Source organism: Nyctibius grandis, chromosome 26 (assembly GCF_013368605.1).
Source record: "Nyctibius grandis isolate bNycGra1 chromosome 26, bNycGra1.pri, whole genome shotgun sequence".
Taxonomy (NCBI): Eukaryota; Metazoa; Chordata; class Aves; order Nyctibiiformes; family Nyctibiidae; genus Nyctibius; species Nyctibius grandis.
In genome coordinates, this window is record NC_090683.1 from 2,832,387 (window position 1) to 2,852,887 (window position 20,501).

Genomic DNA, 20,501 nt, shown 5'->3' on the forward strand with positions numbered 1-20,501 from the left:
TGCAGCAGCATCCCTGCTGCCAGCAAACAGCAGGAACACCAGCTCCCAAGGCGCTGCAGGCATTGGAGACAGAACACAGCATCACAGGGTGCAGGTCTCAGATACGAGGATGGAGCACGTGGAGACCTGCAGATGTTTCTCCTGATCCTAATGGGAAAGGACAGATGTTGGCTGGGAGGCAGAGGTGGCCACAAACTCAGAAGATGCTGGAGAGAACCTGGATAGAGGCCAGGCCCTTCCAGGTATCTCGAAGGACTCCTCCAGGCATGGTTTGGAGGTATCTTCATATGGATAAGAAATACATACATGTGGCTGAGAGGCAGAGGCAGGAGGAGCAGCTTTCTGAATGCAGGATGAACCGAATGGACAGCATTAGCCAAGAAAAGGGAAGTATTTGGTAAAGCAGAAGCAAAACATTATTAGTTATTCTGACATTTTCAAAGTCAGTACCCCTTTTTCCTTCAGTTTGCAGTTGGATGGATGTTTTTTTAAAAGAGGAGGGAGAAGGTTGAAAAAAATCCATCACAAAGAAATGTGTTCTGGGCCACCCGAACTGAGGGTTTGTTTTGTTGTTTGTTTTTTTTTTTTAAGTTCTTGCTTGTATTCATGCAGGAATTGTGCAAAAAGTAGTAAGTCCTCTGATATGAGGCAAATCAGTCCCCCTGTCCCACACCCCCTTGCCTTGCCCTAAAGCCCCAAGAAATATTGTCAGAGCAATAGTGGAGAATTCATATTGTTTTTTTAGAATTGTTTTCCCCAGGAGCTCTTGTTGCAGCTCCAAAATTTCTTGCCAATCCTCTCTGCTGGCTCAAGCATTGTTTATCGCTGCCTGTGCTCTTCAAATCCCCTTTTATCATCTCCCCCAGCCCTGCCCCACCGGCGGGCTGAGCTCTGCCTGACTCGTGGGCATGCAGGACCCCAGTGCCCCTGTGCCGCCTCCAACACCAGCACTCGTCAAACATTTATAACCCGGGCCAAGCCAGCCACAGGATGCGACCAAGTACAAAGCTATTTTTGCTTTTGAATTCATACCCACTGAGTGCTTTTCCCATCAGTCCCAGTCCCTGGGCATCTGTCACTAGCAAACTCCTCTCAGCAAGCACTGAGGCTACCTGCAGGCTCTGCTTCGTACCTTTGTTTCTGCCTTTGTAAACCAGGAAGAAAGGGCTTTGTGGCAACCAGCCCTCATACGAGCAGCTGGGCGAGCGAAGCTTGGCTCTTCTGGGCTGGATCCTCGGGTGTCTGCCCAGGGTGAGAGCTCTGATTGCCCCAGTTGGGGCATTTGGGGCATTGCTGTCTTACTTATTGGCTTTTCTCTGCATCCTTTCTCTCAATATGTGAATAATGAGGGTTTCTCATCTCTGTATCGTCCCTAATTTCATAATTCTGCAGCCAGGGTACCCAGTAAAGGATTGCACAGGGACCACGTTCACATTGACTCCCTTGGGACCCACGGGCATGTAGCAAGCCCTGACCCATGGCATTATGACCATACAGGTTTTCCAAAAGCCCTAAATTATCTTTTCACTGCTCAGCCCTGACCAGAAGGAGCTGGACAAACACTTTTAGGGAACATGTCTCTTTTCCCTGGCTCTGGACACCATCAGGAGCTAAACTCTCTGAGGCTTGGTGGGAAACGTGCCACCTCCAAGCATGTGCTGCTCCAAAATCAAGCCGTGAGTATCTGTAAGGTGTAGACAAGGCTCGTCTGCACTGCAGAGACAACTGGGACTGGACTTTTGGCAGAAATCTCTCCCTGCAGGAAGCAAGAAGCCTGCCAGGATATTTTTTTTTTTAAGTTTTATACCTACTGGGCTTTGCCCACCCACTAAACCAGCTGGGATGCTGGTTGGAAAAAAAACCTCTCATCAAAATAATTTTTTTTTTAAAGTGTTGTTTGTTTGATTGGCTTTTTAAACTCAGGATGTGGAAATATCTTTATTCTCCTTTAAAAGTCAAAACTTTCATATCCAAAATTTTGGGCTGGAAAACAGTTTTGCTGTTTCCAGATTTCACGGCAGTGTCCATTTGCAGCTGGTGAGAACAGCAAACCGGTCCCTCTTTCCTTTTTTTTTGCTTTTTCCCCAGAGCACTTCCATTTCCAAACAAAAACCTTTGCAGAAACTGAACCTGGAGGTGCAAGAATCTTTTCCCCAAAGCCAAAGGGATTTGGCCTCAGCCCATGGCCAGGCTGCTGCTCCCATGCCCTGGGCTTTTCTGGCTGGAACGAAGCAACTTCCAGCCACTTCTGTCTTGTAAATAGAGGAGCCTTTGACTTCCCAGGCATTTAAAGTGATTTATTGGTCCAATGACTCCAACCATGTGTCCCGGAGCGTCCAGCCATCGTGTGACTGCCCAGCCTTCAGCTGGCCGCAGTCTCTGTTCTTCCACGAAACAGCCGACAGACGAGATGCTTCAATAAAAATCATGCTGATGGAATCAGCCCAGGGAGAAGCGGAGCCAGAAAAAGTTTCTAAACCCCCATGCGCTTAAAACTGAAAACTTACACAAGAAAAGTTTTACTGAGTCCAGGCAGCAGGAGGCTGGTGCCCACGGACTTTCCCAGTGGATGCTTTCTATGCTGTAGCAAATATTAATAAATAATCAGGAAAGGTGTTTTCCAGGGAAAGGGTGTGATTGCCAAAAAAAGATGCAGCCACCTGAGATAGAAATCTGCAGAAGCATCGTACACCGGCAACGCAGACCTGAACGATCTGCTTTTCCAGCTGGGGAAAACAAGCTGCTGCAGTAGAGCCATCACCTCCGGTCCCCACCTTCAGACAGCTCAGCAGGCTAGATGGGAAGCGTCTCGCGCTGTACAGACATATCCCAGCAAGAAATAGACAGTAATAGGGTGCCCCCGTCTTTTACATTCCTTTCTCCTTTCATTGAAATGTGCTCTAAGCCAGCGTGGAGCTAAATTTGCAGCAAATAATTTATCAGGTGCTTAGAGCTGCCCTTTTTCTTGGCAGATCCTCTCGCACTTCAGCATAGCTCTTTTCTGTGCTTGCTCAGCACGTTGGGTTTGGATGTTTCTTTTTTTTTTTTCCTGAAACCCCCAATAATCCTTGCTGTTTTCTTGATCTTTAGTCACCACCCTTTTTTCTCCTGAAAAAAGGACTCTCAGTCCCAACAAGCAATGGGGTTTTGCATTGGCAGTCTCCTTCCATCCCACCTTCTCCACCGGGCCTGCAGGTCCCTTTTCCAGGGACATCCTCAGACCCTCGGCTCCCTCATTGAGTTGATTTCATGAAAGTTTTAAGGTCTCTCCCACGGCTGAAGAAGTGGCAGAGCTGCCACTTGGTCTCTGGACCCAGGAATGAAGCCACTGCCAGCACACTTGTTAAAGGGCTTGAGTGGATGCACTTGAATGTCACTTTATTTTCTTCTTACTCTTTTGAGTCAGTTGAAGTTGATTGGTAAAGCAGCATGAAAGAAACCTGATTTCTTATGGCTTCGTGCCCTTTATCCCCCCTCCAGTCCCCTTTGCTTCCAGCCATGTGTGTGCATCCCCACCTCCTAGGCCAACGCTTCCAGGAGAAGACAGCAGATGCTGGGAGCAGCTTGGAGCCGCGTGCATGGTCCATCAGCCCCATCGCTGCTTGGGCTGTGCCTGTCTTCATCCCAGCAGAGCTGCCAACTTGGTTCCCCTCCTTCTACTCAACCGATGGTACTCATGTAACATGCAGGACCTGAATTATTTCTGAGAACCCACCGCCAAATTTTCTTGGAACAGGCTTGTGGGTTTGAAAGCTGCCGGGGGTGATGAATGAGCAGACAAATGGGCTGACAACGAGCTCTCGTAAAGCGTTTCCTCTGGAGACAGGGTCAAAGTCATGATTTTATATTGCATCCTTCAGAAAAAAAAAATAGCACAGCTACGATTCCTGGCTTCTTCATGACTCCACCCAGCACATCTGTGCCTGCTGAATTTGCTTGCACCTCTTGGTGGGGGTGAGGACGAGCTAGAGGAGAGCTAGGAGGCTGGTTATTGGGTTGAGGAAAATCCTCCAGCACGCCACGCCATGGGCTTTTAAAATGGTGGGACCATGCTGCCCACCCTTGTGAGCATACCCTGAGTCTCACCAGCTCCCCACCGCGCGGGTGGGTGGAAGCAGAGGATTTGCGTGAGAATCGCAGTTTTCTTTGCACGTTTCCAGGCTTCCTCCTGAGCGTTCGAAACTGTGAAGCGAATGTCACCTTTCTCGCTTGGGAGGTGGGAGGAACAGGAAGAGAAAACAACACCCAATTTGGATTATTTTTTTTTTCAGAGAAAATTCTCGTGATGATTGTTTAAGGCAACCTCGTGATTTTGGGGAGGTTTGCTGCTGGCTGTTGCTCTGGGGATACAGAGCAGGGGTGAGCATGGAAAAATGCCCAGCTGTTGAGTAGCTTCCAGAAGGTATCCAAGAGCTCCTGTCTAGTGACCACAGCACCAAAGTATCTAAGCCCTCATGGGATGATGCACCATCACAGAATCACAGGATCAATGAGGTTGGAAGAGACCTCTGGGATCATCGAGTCCAACCATTGCCCTGACACCACCATGTCAACTAGACCAGGGCACTAAGTGCCATGTCCAGTCTTTTCTTAAACGCCTCCACAGATGGTGACTCCACCACCTCCCTGGGCAGCCCCTTCCAATGCCTAATGACCCTTGCTGAGAAGAAATGCTTCCTGATGTCCAACCTGAACCTCCCCTGGCCAAGCTTGAGGCTGTGTCCTCTTCTTCTGTCACTGGTTGCCTGGGAGAAGAGGCCGACTCCCACTGCGCTACAACCTCCCTTCAGGTAGTTGTAGACTGCACTAAGGTCACCTCTGAGCCTCCTCTTCTCCACGCTAAACACCCCAGTTCCTCGTAGGTCAGACCCTCCAGACCCTTCACCAGCTTGGTCTCCCTCCTCTGTACTCGCTCCAACACCTCAACGTATTTCTTCAAGTGCGGGGCCCAGAACTGGACACATTATTCAAGGTGCGGCCTCACCAGTGCCAAGTACAGAGGGACGATCACTTGCCTAGACCAGCTGGCTACACTATTCCTAAGAGAGGCCAGGATGCCATTGGCCTTCTTGGCCACCTGGGCACACTGCTGGCTCATGTTTAGCCGGCTGTCGATCAGCACCCCCAGGTCTCTTTCTGCCGGGCTGCTTTCTAACCTTCTCATGAAGTTTCTCCCACCTCACTTGATTCAGAGCTTCAAGATCTGAATACATGATCAGTGGGATGCCAGGAGCGGGGATGTGAGACCATCAGGAGGTGGAGGTGCTGGTGCCACTGAGCACAACAGGCCCTAAAAGCTGAGCAGTTTATTAGTGCTTGTATTAGTGTAGAGAGCGGGCAGGCACGTCCTTGGCCACCCCAGGACGTGGTATAATGTTCCCTTTCTTCCAGTATGAATTTGGCTTTGCAGCTGATAGATAAGGCAGCCAGAGTCAACACAATGTGCGTTGCCTCTAATCAACTGACAGGCTAGATCCTTGACAGAAAAACACTTTGTACCCCGTGGTAATTATTTGTTCCCTGCCAGTCTTGGAGTTCACACCGCTTTCAGTGTGCTAAGCGATGGAAATAGGGACTTCTTTTTAAACCACCCCCGAGACTGAAAGTCAAAGACATCAGAGAAATAGCTGGGAGTGGAGGAGTGCAAAGACCTGCCCAAACTCTTGTGAATTCCTTGGGAAGAGAAAGGCTCATGGATGTCTAACAGGGGGACAATTAGGTACTAGTCCAGTTTGCTGAGGGTTCAGGTGAACTCAGACACCAACAGGCTCAAATGCAGGGTTTTGGGGGTCTTCATTTCTAAACCCTTTACTACCACCTGCAAGGTGTTCTCCATAAGCCAGCCCAGAGAGGGCTGCAGGGACGGGGACCTGCTCTAGGAGCACATCTATTGGAAAAGGATGTCCTGTCTTGATTTAAAGACTTCAGAGGCTGTGGGACCATCCATGGACCCAGGCAGGCTCTTTCATTCGAATGCATTCAGCTTCCCTCTGTCATGACCCCCCCTTCCCCTCCCTCTTCTGGCTTTGTCTGCCAGATTAAAGAACCCTCTATTAGAAATCTCTCCACAGAAGAATTTATAGACTGATGGAGCCACCTTTTCACCTTCCCTTTGTCAAACTAAATGACTTGAACTTTCGTCTCGCCGGCAGGCAGCTTGCCAAGCCTCGCATCCACCCTTGCAGCTCTCGGTTGAACCCTTTGCAACGCACCAGCATCCCTCCCAAGAGCTGCTGCCTGACCGAGGCTTGGCGTTGCGTGGGAGGGCGGGTGGCAGTGGGACAGCTGTGGTCTGCAGGGATATGCCCTGCCTTAGCACAGTGTGAGGCTCTTAAACTTGGGGTACGTTATACCGACCGCCGGCAAGGGATGCTGCGCTTTGACTCCTCCAGCCCCTCCTTCCTCCACCAGCCATCCCCTCTGCTCCCCAAATACAGGCTCTTCAGGCAGGAGAGGGCAGGCAGCCAAAGGGGAGAGGGCTCTTGAACCAGCACCTGTGCTGGGAGCCTGAAAGCCGAGGCGGCTCCGGTCAGTGCTGCCTCTCCAGGCTCAATGGGCACATCAGGAGTCTTGGAGCCGTGGGCTTGCGGAGAGCTGGGCAGCATGGCCCATCAGCATTGCTACTGGAGAAACCTCAGGGGCAGATCCCGTGGTAGGAGGTGGGAATGGGGAGACCTTCTAGGCAAGCCTAAATCCACCAGTGTTGAAGCTGCCAAACCCACTGTGAGTGCCCCAGTATGATCCATGGAGGGATGGGTTCCAACACCCCTGTGTGTCCCTTCCAACCCAAGGTCCCTTCCAACCCAAACCATTCCATGATTCTATGGAAGACGTCATGGCTAAAGTTCACCTTTTTCCACCTTCTGCTGCCCTCCTGCTCCAACAGCCGGCATTCAGGCCAGCACCAAGCCAGAGCAGCGTGTTTGCAGTTACAGCAGCTTCCTAAAGCATGAGAACACCCCAGCACTGGCTGGTTGTGGGATGGCTTCCCATCACAGGGGCTGAGGCATGCTGGATTCACAGGGCAAAAGGACATGAGGCAGCCAGGAGCTTTGTGAGCGGGTTTCTGGGTCAGCTTGATTTCAGTGTGGGGCAGTGTCTGTCCCTCAACCCACCCCCTGTGCTGCTGCTGCTGTCCCAGCCGTGTTGACGTGGTGCAGTTCGGTGGTGATCCCTAAGGTGCCTGTGGGGCTTTTTTCAGGGGGTGATACACAGGCTCAGGATTCAAACACCTCTTTCAGTAAAGGGCTGCCCCAAGAATTTAGCAAAGTAGCCCAGGAGCGGAAATCTCTAAATTTGCCCAGTTTGGTGGTATCTCCTCCAGGCTTAGCTGTCAAGTGGTACCAGCTTATCTGCTAGGGACAGGCATTGTCAGCAGTCTCACTGCTCATCCCCCAGCCCCTCTCGATACCCACCCTGTCAGTGAGCTGCTTTAGCATTTGGGAGGATGGATCCTGTAAAGCTCCAAGTTCACCCTTGGACTCCAACCCAAACAAAGGTGGAGACAATCCTGCTCCTTCAAGCACAAAGAAATACAGTACCAAGGTCCACCATGGATATAGGGCCAACTCCCTTCCCAGCCATTAATGAGCATAAGGGATAGAAAGACCAGTTTGCATGAGGAGCCCAGACCAGGCTGGGCTTTGACAGCTGGTTCAACCCAACAGGCATGGCGAAGAGCCTGGAGATGTTGTAATGAATCACCTTGAGCTGGGCCTGGCACAAATTCCCTCCACTGGTCCAGAAGGGACTACGGGGGCCAGGCTGGCACAGGGGTTTGGCAACGGGAGACAGAGATTTGGCAATGGGAGACAGAGCTTGGCAGCTCCGCAGCTTTGTGGCCAGGCTGTCAATGAGCACTTGCTGCTGGGCATCCCATGGATAATGAACATGTGGCCATTGTCCAGGTCTCAAGAGATAATGAAAACTGCTAACACAAAATGAGCTCTTCAGGAAGTCCCTTGGGATAGTGGACACTTCAGGAGCAATCAGATGCCATCCCCGTGCCAGCCTCCCCGTTAAAGTGGCCTTCCTCTACAGGTGGTATTAGCAAAACTCTGGGCACCCCTGTGGTGTCCCACCTCATCAAGCTTCAGAAAAGATTTCCAATGACTCTACCAAAATCTCTTAATGGAGATACAATAAATTGCCAAGTGGGGAAATTTATATGCATCGAAATGACTCTTGGAGTCACTGTCACCCTGTCAGGGTACACATCTGAGCACACACCCTCTAAGCACTTCTCTGCCAGCCTGGAGAGGATTGGATTGAAACCCGTCTGCTGCTCCTCAATGTCTGAAAGACTCTGCATGCCTCTTTGCTTGGTCAAGTTTTTTGGGTGTGTTCAAGCCCACAAGCCAGCTACTTTGTTGGGAGCCTTACTGGTTTTTGTCTAAGGGAGAAGAATGCTGAGGGGCTGCAGGTTAGCTACCTTCTGCTGTAAAGCAAGGCAAGGAGGAGATTGCAGCTAAATAGCCTGCAGGATGTGTTAAGGACGCTCCTTGGTGCCACAGCCCATGTGTGTGTGAAGAACCCTGCTGAGTGAGGAACAGCTTTGCAGCAGCCAGTGAAGACCCCCCAACCCAGCACCTGGAGGAAAAGCCAAGAAGAACCATGTCCTATGGACTTGGGGAGGACTTTGGCATGGGATGGCGGGGGACATGATTTGGGCTTTGCAGAGACAGGACATGCCTTTCCTGAGTCACTTGAGGTCGTCTGTGTGGCTTGCCCAGCTGGGACTTCTGTCAAAAAACACAGGAATGCTCTTGTTGACTTAGGTGGCCCAGGACAGACCCACCCTGAGCACTCTTGGCCAGTTGCTTGCTTGACATTGCCCTTGGGGGATGGTCTAACCCAGAACAAGTGACGGAGTGGAAGCCCTTTGCACCAGGCTCTGGGCAGCAGGAGGATTTGTCCCAAAGGAAAGCATTTTTGTGCATGAACATGGGCACTCAAGACAGGCTTGGAGAATGGATTTGTACCTTCTCCAGGGCAAAGGGATGTCCTCAGTCCCTCAGCTGGCTGCAGACCTCAACATATCTCCCATCTGCAGCAGCCCCTGTGGGTAAATCTGGGCTGACCTCCACTCTCTGTGGTTGGTTTAATGCCCTCCCAGGGTTTGGGACTCATCAGATCTCCCAAAATAACTTTTCAAATCCAGCTGTGATTCTCCCTGCTGTGGCCACCATGTTGGTGAAGGTCACTGGCCATTCAGCAGCACCCAGCCATGAGCTACCAGAGGTGCAAACACACACACACATTGCATCTTGCTCCCATTCCTCCAGGCTACAAAACCAACAGGGTTTGGAGCTCTGGGAAACTCGCCTTCTCTCTTTATTGGGGTAAAGTAGCATCATTTTGACCCAGTTCTATTTAAACTCCTGGTCACTAAGAAATGAGACTCCCAAGAGATGACCACAGTGCACAACATCAGAGTTGGCCCCACCATCCCAGAGCAGATGGGGACATGGCTGAGCATGGCCAGGGCATCATGCCCACCCCATGAGGAGGCAGGTGAGAATGTGGTGGAAGGGGTAAATGAGGGGTGAGGAATGGTCCCGGGAAGCCCCTGAGATGGGCTCATCCCGGTGTCTGCCCCTCACCCCTGTGCTGGGAGGCTCCAGCTTGGGGTGAAAGGGGCAAGGCAGAAATGACACAGCCCGGCCATTTCCACAAGACCAGCTTTAATATCAGTCATGAGAACGAGGAGAAAGCACAGAATCCATTAATGGGAAAAAATGAAAAAAAAATTTAAAACTTAAACAAAAAAAAATAAAGAAACCCCCCGCCCCGTGCCCACCCGCCGCAGACGGACTATCCAGGCACTGCAGACGGAGGAGCACGACACAGCAGCCGGGCAGGGGACGATCCACCGAGAGCCACCGGGTCCGGCCCCGCTCCAGGGATGCTCACCTTGGGGTGACTGGCAGCGCTGAGGAGCCCCGGCGGTGGCCTGGCCTCGGGGGGGACCCGGCTTAGCTTAAGATTCATCACAGACTGACACGAAGGACAAGAACGTAAGAAGAATCCAAAGAGCTGCGACTTTTTGTTTCTTTATTCTAATTCAGCCTACGACGTTAGTAATGGTGATTTCAGGGGATGGCTGGGCCCGCGAGTTCCTTCTTGTAGTGAAAATCAGAGACTGTAAAGAGGAACAGAGCTTATAAAGACAGATAGGAATATGTTGCCGTAAAAAGAACTGGCATGCAATTGCTTTATACATTTGGCAGTATGTGCAATGGCGAGGCCGCGAGTTTTGTTTTGGGTGGTGGTTGGTCTCTTTTTGTTTTGTACAGTTCAAAAAATGAGCTGCTGCCTTCACATCTTGAAGACAACCCCCCCACAGGAAAGGACAACACAAGTCAAGTCCAAGGCGCCTCTCGCTTGGGTTTGGCAGAGTATATATATATAATATATATATATTTATTTTTTTTAATGCATAGCGATTTTCTTCCTCTTTTTTTTTTTTTAATATATTTTTTTAATTTTTTGTTTGTTTGTTTGTTTTGCCCCCGTTGCAAACCTGAGCTCGGTCCCTGCTTTCCTGTGCAGTTTTCCTTCCTTAGGTGTTGGCACTGTGGAGCGGTCGGGCGGTGTCAGCAGGCGATCTCCTCCAGCGTTCCCAGGGTGGCCTGCAGCGGCACGTTCACAGTGTGGCTGATGGTTTCCGAATGGTTTGGCATGGGGTCGCAAGTGCTCTGAGGATGGAGAGTGTGGGGGGGGACAGGGTTACCCTGGGGCTGCTGGGTGCTCCCTGTCCCTCCCCAACCGCTATCTCCTTTGGCTGAGCCAGACCATCAGTCCTTTGGCAATAACTCAAGCCAGGGCCGAACGCTGCATCCGTATGGCACGACTTCGCCTGCCTACGGAGCCGACCGCAGGCTCCTCTCTCCCAATGGGGCTCCTTACCACGTTCTCATCATGGCTCCCTTCCTCCTCCTCCTTTCCAAGTAGGTCTAATAGTTTCTCCTTGATCAGCTGCAAAAGAGGAAGGTTGGGTTAAGGTGGGCAGGAACAGGGAAGCACATCCACCCCCCCGGGCAGTGTTCAAGGCCAGGTTGGATGGGGCTGGGAGCAACCTGGTCTGGTGGAAGGTGTCCCTGCCCGTGGCAGGGGGTTGGAACTAGATGGTCTTTAAGGTCCCTCCCAACCCAAACTAGTCTGTGATTCTATGATCTGCCCTGCCTGTGTGGGCATACATGGGGCAACGTCACCCAATGGGGCTGGGTCTTCAGCCCCAGGGGATGCACTGGGTTTGGAGGACACCCTCCAAAGGGTAGAATAATAGAATTGTTCTGGTTGGAAAGGATGTTTAAGATGATCAATTCCAACCATTAACCCAGCACTGCCAAGCCCACCACTAACCCATGGCCCTCAGCACCACACCTCCACGGCTTTTAAATCCCCCCAGGGATGGGGACTCCACCACTGCCCTGGGCAGCCTGTGCCAGTGCTTGACAACCCTTTCGGGGAAGACATTGTCCCTGATCTCCAATCTAAACCTCCCCTGGCACAACTTGAGGCCGTTTCCTCTCATGCCATCGCTTGTTACCTGGGAGAAGAGACCGACCCCACCTCGCTACACCCTCCTTTCAGGCAGTTGTAGAGAGCGAGAAGGTCTCCCCTCAGCCTCCTTTTCTCCAGGCTAAACACCCCCAGGTCCCTCAGCTGCTCCTCATAAGACTTGTTCTCCAAGTATGAGACGTATGGAGAAGGAGACAAATCTTTCCAAGAAAACCACCTCACATGTCAAAACTGAACTTTTCACGTGGGAAAAAAAAACCCCAAAACCTCATTTTTTTAAAATATATTTGGAGGTTTATTGAAAAATGTCAGCACTGTTTCCCTTCACAGCCACATTATTTCCCTGGCAGCCGCTGCTACTGAAGAACATATTTTCAAGGGAAATCCCAAAAAGGTTGAAAAGTGAGTGTTTTTCTGAAAAACTTCTACTTGGGGAAGAGAAAAAAAAAAAGAGGAAAGCTAAAAATATGAAAAATGGGGTCAGGTCCTAAGGAAGGGAGGTGGATGCTGGCTGGCAGGTAGGGATGTGTGGTGGGGATTCGGGACCCTGATGAGCCCAGAAGCACAACTCTGCCCTGGGGCAGGACCAAGAGGAGGATTGCGCTGAGCGAACAATGCAAAATGCCATCTCTAGGGTCAACATTTCATCCGATTTTGGCTAACCCACTGGAAAAGAACAGTTGCATCTGTTTGCTGGCAATCTCAAAGAGTTTACAAATGCTTTGGTTGAAAACACAATGAGTTTTAGGTGTGCTGAATCCCACCTTGATGAAACCCTGAGCAGAGTAGATCAACCATGTAGATTAGGCATCGTTTAAGACATTTTATTCCTTTTCTCCCTGTCTGGCATGGGTTAAATGTAGGTCACGGGTGACCATGAAGATGCTCTGCAGAGGGCATAGCTGGGTGAAGCTGCTGGTGCATCCCCACGTGTGCATGGGGAGTTTCTCCAAAGAGGCAGGATGCTCTCTTAAGCCATGGTTGCCCAAAAAGAAGCAAAAAAGAAAAAAAAAACAGCAAGAGGAAACTATTTGCCAAGTTTTATAAGCAGATGTCAAGCAAAGGAGTAAAACAGAGAAGAAAAATCCAAACTTTGCAAGGTTTCTTATTAGCTTCTTATAAAAGGACCCCACGAAAGCCAGGAATAGGCGATTTTAATGAAATATTGTGCGTTCAGCCTGAGGTATAAACTGAGGCGCAGGTTTTGTTTGCACTCTGAAGCCATTATGAGCTTTATGCTTGTAATTTTCAATATATTTTATTGCAGAATAATGCCATCAAGTGCCAACAGCTGCCCAGAAGGGACTGTGATGGGGAGTGACTGTCTTAAAATGTAAAGCCAGAATCCCAACTTTAATAACATTAAGAGGTTTTTCAAGATGCCCCAGTGAGCTCAGAGCAGAGACTGTGGTTGACCAACATCCCTGTGCATCCACATTAATGCAACAGCCACGACCGACCCCCTGACTGCAATATCCCATGGGATTAAAAATCCCTGGTCCCATCATGATATGGGGCTGAGACAGGGCTACGAGAGCGCTGGATGATGCACGTCTAAGATATTGTGTATTTGGGTGCAGGGGGCCCAAAGCCACTGCATTAAAATCACCAGGCAATGAGTAATGAGCTGAATTAGCAGGAGGCACCTTCCCAGGGTCAAGGGCACAAGACTGTGGGTTGGGATGTGTCAAATTTTCTGGGAACTGCCTGTCTCCATGGCTGTTTGCATCCTCCCTGAAACTATCCCAAGCCATAAACTTGTTTTCTTCCTGCTATAAAACATGACACATGTTTGTGCGTTTGGGTCCCTGAGGTCATCTTGGTGCAAACCGGGTGCTCCTCAGCAGCTCGCATCCAGCTGCAGCCCCTCTCCCTGCCTCAATTCCCCTTTTTATAAACAAAAAATCATGAGCCTGACCCCCAACACGAAGCCTTCTGCAATCTGGTGATGGAGACTGGGAAGGAAAAAATCAACGACTGGTGGGGAGGATGCTCCAGGGATGGTTATTTTGGGCCGTGGCCCATTTAAGTGAAAAAATGTGGTGGAAAAAGTCCAAATGGCAGAAGGGTGCAGAGGGCAGCTGGAATCTGCCTCTGAGCTCGCAGGAACAGTGGTGGAGGATGCTGGAGGGACGATGCCCGCAGGCAGGCTGTGACAGCATGGGACCACCAAGGCCTGTGTTGGCCCCGCCGAAATGCCCTGGGAGATGCTGGGCTGGGCTGCTGGGCTGAGGCGTCGGCGTTCACTGGGGGAACTGGCTTAGGCAAAAAGAGATTAAAAATATACAGGGGTCGTAACTCTGCTGCTGGAGAGCAGGAAGAGGGAGTGCTGCCAGAAAGCAACGGCTCCTCTGCACTGCTTATTGCAATAATTCCCATCAAAGAGGGTTTGCACTTCTCTCCAGAGCAGCTGCTCTTGGCCACCACAGAGCCATGGGACCACGCTCGAGCTCGCCTCGGTGCTTCCTGGAAAGCTCCTTGCTCCAGGGCTGCTGGCAGAGCTGCAGAGAGCAGATAACAGGGACTGGGGTTCTTCCACCCCGTGGCAGCGGTACAAGGTCTGGCCTCAGTGCTTCTGCTGCCTAACGGCTGGACTGGGCCTCGGGCACTAATTAAAGGTGTTTTTATAAGATGGTAACGGCGTGCTGCTGGGAGAAACCCAGCTGGGGACAGGGACAGGGGGGTGAAGCAGCATGTCCCCAGCCAGCACCCCAGGCAGTGCAAGCTGCTGGGAGGGAAGCAGCACATGAAGGTGGTGCTTAATTAGCCCAAGCGAGAAGCAAACCTCGTTAGCAGAGGCAGGGTGCCAAGTGAACCTGGCTATGCCATGCCATGGCCGCAAGCCACCCCTCACCACGGAGAGTCCCTGCTGATGCAGGGACCTCTGCACCACGCCACATAGCCGTGACCGACTACACAGCACTACCGTAGAGCATTAATTACGGAGTATCATTAATTAAAATTAATAATCCATGTGGGCATATTGGGCATGGAGGGTCCTGGTCCACCATCACTCCAGCCTGGCATCAAGGCTGGCAAACCCACACCCTGCCAGAGGAATAACGGTGAGGGTCTTACCTCGTATATATAATCGAAGAGCTCTAGTATAGTGAGGATGCTAGCACCGATGAACAGCCCCATCTGGCCTCCGATGTCACCTATGAGAGAGAACACCACGGGGATGGCTTTTACCCCAGGGGTAAATTCTCTTCGAGGCACCCATGCAACCCTGGTGCAGCTGCCCTGGGTGCTGCCATCCCTGAAGAGTGGGGAAATGCAAGGGGTGACCCCCAATAGCTCTAACGCCGTGAAAAGCATCCCGGGAAGGACGTTGCTGGCCACCAAAGCATTTCTCCTGCTAATGAGGCCATCAGCTGGAAGCTTAATGAGGATGGGATGCTGCACGCTGGCATGTGAGGAAGCCATCTGTCAGAGTCAGACAGCAGGCTTCATCCCAGGAATCCCAAAGCCCAACTCCCAAACTGGGCGGGGGAAGGAGAAAGATGCTGGAAAAGAATTAGGCAACGTCCCCTGGAGCTGAGGAAAAACCCAAAGCTGCCAAAAAGAGGAAAGGGAGATGGCCTGCTTTTTTAGGGGAGCAGCTCGAGGCTGTCTCTGCTTGAGTCCCCCAGGGCTGGGGAAGGGCTGTGGAGGAGGCACCGTGGGGAGAGGAGACTTCCAGGCATCTGCTGAAGAGATAACTGCTGACATGAGGTGTTGTGCTTATGCCAAACCGTGTGCTTCAGGGAAGACAAATCTCATGGATTTTGCTGCAAAACACTCATGGTTCAACTGTGTTGCTCCACAGAGCAAAGGCACCCATGGGTGGAGGGTCTACGGGACCTTTGCTGTGGGTGTCCATGAGACAGAGATGGAAGAAAGAGGAAAAAAGGTGCTTGGAGGCAAAGTGCTGGTTCAAAAGGGGCTGAGGACTGGGGGAAGATGAGGCTCTGCCCAAAGCCCGCAGTGCCCTGGGAACGAGGGGCACACAAGGTCGTGCAAATAAGGAGGCTTGTGTCAAAGAGGCTTCATCACCAGCCTCCTCCTCCTCACTGTAGTAGCACTCTTGGGCAACCCACAACAGGCACAGAAGGGCTCACAGCATGCACGCTTTGCAGAGCTACGGCTGCAGGGTGACGTGGGGGCACCCTATGGGACGTGGGGTGCTCTGCTCCCCGTGGTGTCCCCATCCTGAGGCAAGCTCGCAGCATCCAGTCCAACGGGGTGGCCCAGCTCCAGCTTTCAAACGAAGGTGCTGATTGCGCCCTGCATCCCAGGAGGGATTTGGGGTGGCACATGGTGGGGCTGCAAGGCTGAGCATGGGCACAGAGCATGCTTGCTTCTCCTGACCGAACACCTCCACCCCCAAACCCAATGGGTCCCAAGCACCCAAATCTGTAGCTGACACCCACAAAACTTGACCTGGTTTGAGCTGAGCAACCCAACAACTTCTCCACCTTCTCCATCAAGCTGTGGGGCACCACCCAAAGGCAAAGAGCTCAGGGTCCTGGCTGGCCTGGCTGGAAAGGAGGAGGGATTTGGAGCATGTAAGAGGTTTTAAGAGTTGTCCTCCTCCACATACTGCCCTTTCATCATGGGGGACACCACAGAGAGCATCCATCACCCGCTTGGCCCCAGGATTTCCAAATCATAGGGCCCTGGTAGCAAGCAGAGATGGAGCAGCTCACGTTAACCTTTCACAGATGACACAGAGACTAGCTGTGGTCCCTGGGACATTCCTGGGACGGCTTGGTGTTGAAAGGAAAGTAAGAGATGGGGTTGAAAGCGTGCTGGCCGGGAAGGTGTCTGGACCTTGCTGGGACTTTCAAGGCAACGCACATAAGCTGTGCACCCTCCCATAGCATCTGTCTGTGCCATAAACACCCATGGACTCCGGCACAGGCTCACACAGACTCCAAATTGCCCCCTCGATCTCTCCTTACCAAGTAAGGCTGCCACTTCATAGGCTTTCTTCTGCTCAATTGTCTCATAGTTGAGTGCTTCAAAAAATATGTCCAGCACAAGAATATTCTCTCTGTAGAAAGAGGACAACAGCATCAGCCCATCAGCCACCAGCAGCCTCGTGTGCTTTGGGATAAGAAAAAAAAAAATAGGACTTTGGGGCTTCATTCCCTTCTCTGTCCTGACTGTTCTCTTTCTGGGGTCCTCAGCAACCCACAGACACTTGGACCTCCTGGAGACCAAGACCATAGGGCACTGTTTGGACTCTGTGAGCCTTAGCAGAAGCTGGAAAATGTTTGCCCAAGATCTCTCAGGATCTGAGCTCTGGATCTCACTTTGATGGTAACAGCAAGAGTCCAAAGGATGCTTCATACGGAATAACTCTCGCTGCCTCCACAAGGCAATAATGTGCCCAGGGCTGGGAGAGGTGCAAGACAGCGGTTGTCTGAGGTCCACAGCCCAGACTTAGGTAGAGAGCAGCCATATCTCAGACAGGGCCAGCAAGACTGAGCTTCCCTGTCAAAGTAAGAGGAGTTTTTGCACTTTTTTTGGTGGGTGCGGAGTATGGTCATGAAGACAAGGCCAGGGAAGGAACATACAGTTGTCTGGAAACACATCTACTGAGAAGAAAGCAACCTAAACCTCATCTCTTCAAGGATTTCACCCTAACCCTCCCTGGAGGACATAACTCTGTTGACAGAGGCATTGGCAAGGTCTGGTCTTAGCACAGGCTGGTTTAAGCAGCCAGTGGGGCTTTACAGACACTTTCCCCCCAAAGCAAAGGAGATCTGTTTTCTGCAACACTCACGAGATATATTTTTCTGACTTGTTGAACTTCTTCTCCAGGTACTTGGCCGAGGTCTTGCTGGGGATCTTGACCATGGAGAGCTCTTTGTTGTACCTGGTCAGGTTACAGGGCGTCCTGCAGATGCAGTAATTGCTGTCCTTTTCAGCAAGCAAACCTGGAGAAGGTCACAGAGTTAGAGCTCGTGGAGTCAGGGACACACAGCAGATGTGGGAGCAGAGGTCATGCCACCCAGACAGGGGCCAAGGAGTCACATCTCAGAAGAGCTGCAGGAAACCCAGCCCTGGCCATTTCTCTCCCACTTCACTGCATGGCCATCCCCATCATCTTGGAGAGAGGCCTTTTGCTGGAGGCTGCACTCTGTTACCAGCATCTGCTCGGGGAACATGTGGTGACTGAGTCTCCTAAATCCAGCCCTAGAATGGGTCCCTCCATCCCAAACCCAGATCCAGAGGTGCTCCCCTCCTACATACCCTGGGGTGCCCATTATCCTGAGGGTTTCTGCGCTGACAGAGCCCCATGCCCCATGTAGAACCAGAAGAAACTTTATCCCAGGGAGCACCCAGCCCTTCCCAACAAGTCAAGTCTCATCAAAACCCATCGCTGGGCTGCAGCTGCTCTAGATCACCCCTGTCCTGCCTGCCAGGAGGACGCAGGCTGCTGGAAGTCCCTCCAGCTTGGGACACCCGTGGTACCCAGGGATGTCTCTTGGTACTCACCGAGCGCAGGCTCCGCGCATTCCTTGTACTGCTCCGGGGTACAGAAGGGAGCATCCCCTGCACGGAAAGGACACATCCATCAGTGGGCACTGGCCACCGCTGCCACAGGGGAGCTGGGGACCACCGGGCTCTCCGTGGGGACCACAAGTGAACCCAGGTTGGGGACGGGCAGCAGAAGTATTGCAGCGTCTGCTCCACCTCTGCCCACCGTGGGGGCCTTTCCTTGCAAAGCGAGGAGGGAGCTGCTGGAAATACCACCCAGGGGTGCTAACTGGGGCTAAATAAGGGGAGATTGGACCCATGTCCCTCTGCCACCCTATTTCTGGGCATTTTGCAAAGGCTATTAGCCACCTTCTTTCCTTAGGGAAAGGTATTCCCAGCTCCTTTAATCCTTGGTTTCTTTCCAGCTCGTTAACCCTTAATGACCCACGCTGGGTGGAGGGAGCGGGGTCCCTGTCCCCCCCAGCACACTGACCTGGCATGTGAACCATTCTGCAGTTGCAGTTTTCCACAATATACCGGGTCTCGCAGTCGATCCTGCAAGCCGTGATGCTGTAAACGGGAAAGAAGTCTAAGCCCATCTCCGACGAGCGACATTCACCCCAGGGCGGAGGCAGGTACGTCAGCTGCAAGAGAGGGAGGAGCGGGGTGTCAGGGGACGCTGGGGACCGGCAGCGAGGAGTGGAGCACAGAACCTCCCTCCTCTTGCCACAGAGGAGCCCCCAGAGCACAATTTAAGGATGTTGTTAAGGAGGGGACCAAGCGGTGAGCCAAGGGAGAGCCTTTAGCAAGGTCTTCTGCTCCAGAGCTGCTCTGCTGCGTCCCTTCAACCCAGCATCTCCAGGAGCAGAGCATGGTGCATTGGAGACATGCAGCACCAGAGGTTCTCCAAGAGCAGCTCTGGGGTCTTCCTTGCACCACTGGGAAAATCCTGCCCAGGCAGGGACTGAAGGGGAGGCTCTGACCTGCAAATCATCTCCAACTTTGGTGTGAGCAAACATGGGGTCATTGGCACTGGTGTGTTGACAGCTCCCATCTCCACTTTACTCTTAACCTCCAAACTGTGCCACTATGTGCCACTCATGGGGACAGTGCAGACAGCACTGGTGACATCGAGGACCAGAAAGGGGTGGCACTAAGATCCTGGCAATGGTTGTGATTGCTCTGGTGTGAGCAAAGCTGCCACATTTGCACCGTTCCCTTCTTCAGGCACTTTTCTCGGTGATAAAAAACTGCAGCAGATCACAACCCTCAGAGAGGTACGGGGACTTGGGCAGCACATGGAAAGGACCAAGAACAGTGCAGCAACTAGAGATTGCTGCAGAAGGTGAAAAATGCCATGGGAAGAGTGAACTGGTGCCATAAGGAGCCTCCAAACCTTCATGCTCCCCATGGAGGGATGGCTCTGCTCAGAGCGGTGCTGCCACAGGAGGTGGGGCTGGGCTGCAGAGCAGTACCTCGCTGCAGCCTCGGAGGAGGCAGACAAGTCAGTCATGTCCTTTCCTGAACACCCATGCTCGGGGAGAGCCCTGTGGAGCTAGATACACATTAGCTGCTCTCCTGGTACCCCATGATGATGAGGAACCTGTCTTCCTCTCCCCTGTTTGCACACCACCTCACGTGAGGCTCCTAAGTTGCTCTGCTCAGTGCTAGTGCAATGCAAACCCTTCCGCTGTTACTGCTTTATTTAACACAAATGCAAGGATAACGCAAGCAGGACACCACAATCCACCACAGCAACCTTAATTCAGAGCCCAGAACATGCTGGAGGAAAAATAGTCACTCTCTGGCCCCCCACGGCCAAATCTACCATGTTCCTCTTCTGTCTGCAGCTTGGCAGCCTTTCCCATTTCTCTTTGTCTTTCCTAAATGCTCTGCACTACTCTTTGTTAGTGAGCAGAAAATAGCATTCCCCTAACCCCTCCTTCTTTGTGGTTTAAAGCAGCACCCAATTTGCTGTGCTTTGCTCCAAACACAGAATGGTTTGTGCTGGCAAAGCACGTTGGCTGAATAAAAACATTCCTTTAAAAACTGTAGTAACATTAATCACATCCTCAAATAAATACATAAACATATGTTGATGGACTATGAGCCTAGGACCTAATGGCAAGGCTCTACAGTGCTTGTTTTGGGTCTCTTCTGGAGATGTGTGGGAAAGGGAGGAGAAAAGAGATGACCCACAAAGGGGAGGCACATTGCAGATGCTGTTGGATGAATAACGACCCCATGAATCCTTCAGGCGTGGACCTGGTGTAACTACAACAAAACTACCATGGCGTGAGGCGTTTGGAGCCCACGCTCTGCTCTAGGTCTGCCCCATGAGCTCTCCTGTGAGAGCAGAGCTCCAGCTCTCCAAAGCACCCTGTGAAAAGATCTTCACCTTCTGCACCAGCTTGCAGTGCTGGTAAAACTCCCTGTGGCTTTGACTTATGAACTGCTAAGCTGTTAAAAACCCATAATGGGCTTAAATTGCAGCCAGGAAGAGAAAGATG

General features: G+C 51.7%; 1 protein-coding gene across 2 annotated transcripts in view; it reads right to left on the reverse strand.

Annotated features, from left to right (window-relative positions):
- Positions 1-9,860: 9,860 nt before the first annotated feature.
- The window catches only part of LOC137673690 (acid-sensing ion channel 2), a 473,580-nt gene continuing 462,939 nt past the window's right edge, over positions 9,861-20,501 (reverse strand). Inside the window, exons 4-11 of one of the 2 annotated variants that reach the window (XR_011049770.1) lie at positions 18,485-18,635; positions 18,010-18,066; positions 17,294-17,447; positions 16,467-16,558; positions 14,602-14,681; positions 10,909-10,977; positions 10,523-10,697; positions 9,861-10,141 (exon numbers count right to left, since the gene is read on the reverse strand). Coding sequence is in view for 1 of the 2 variants with exons in the window: in XM_068418648.1 (XP_068274749.1) it covers positions 10,596-10,697; positions 10,909-10,977; positions 14,602-14,681; positions 16,467-16,558; positions 17,294-17,447; positions 18,010-18,066; positions 18,485-18,635 (705 nt within the window). In the remaining variant the exon portion in view is untranslated. Of the gene's footprint in view, positions 10,142-10,504; positions 10,698-10,908; positions 10,978-14,601; positions 14,682-16,466; positions 16,559-17,293; positions 17,448-18,009; positions 18,067-18,484; positions 18,636-20,501 lie in introns of those variants that run through there. The other variant, XM_068418648.1, reaches the window with a different exon arrangement.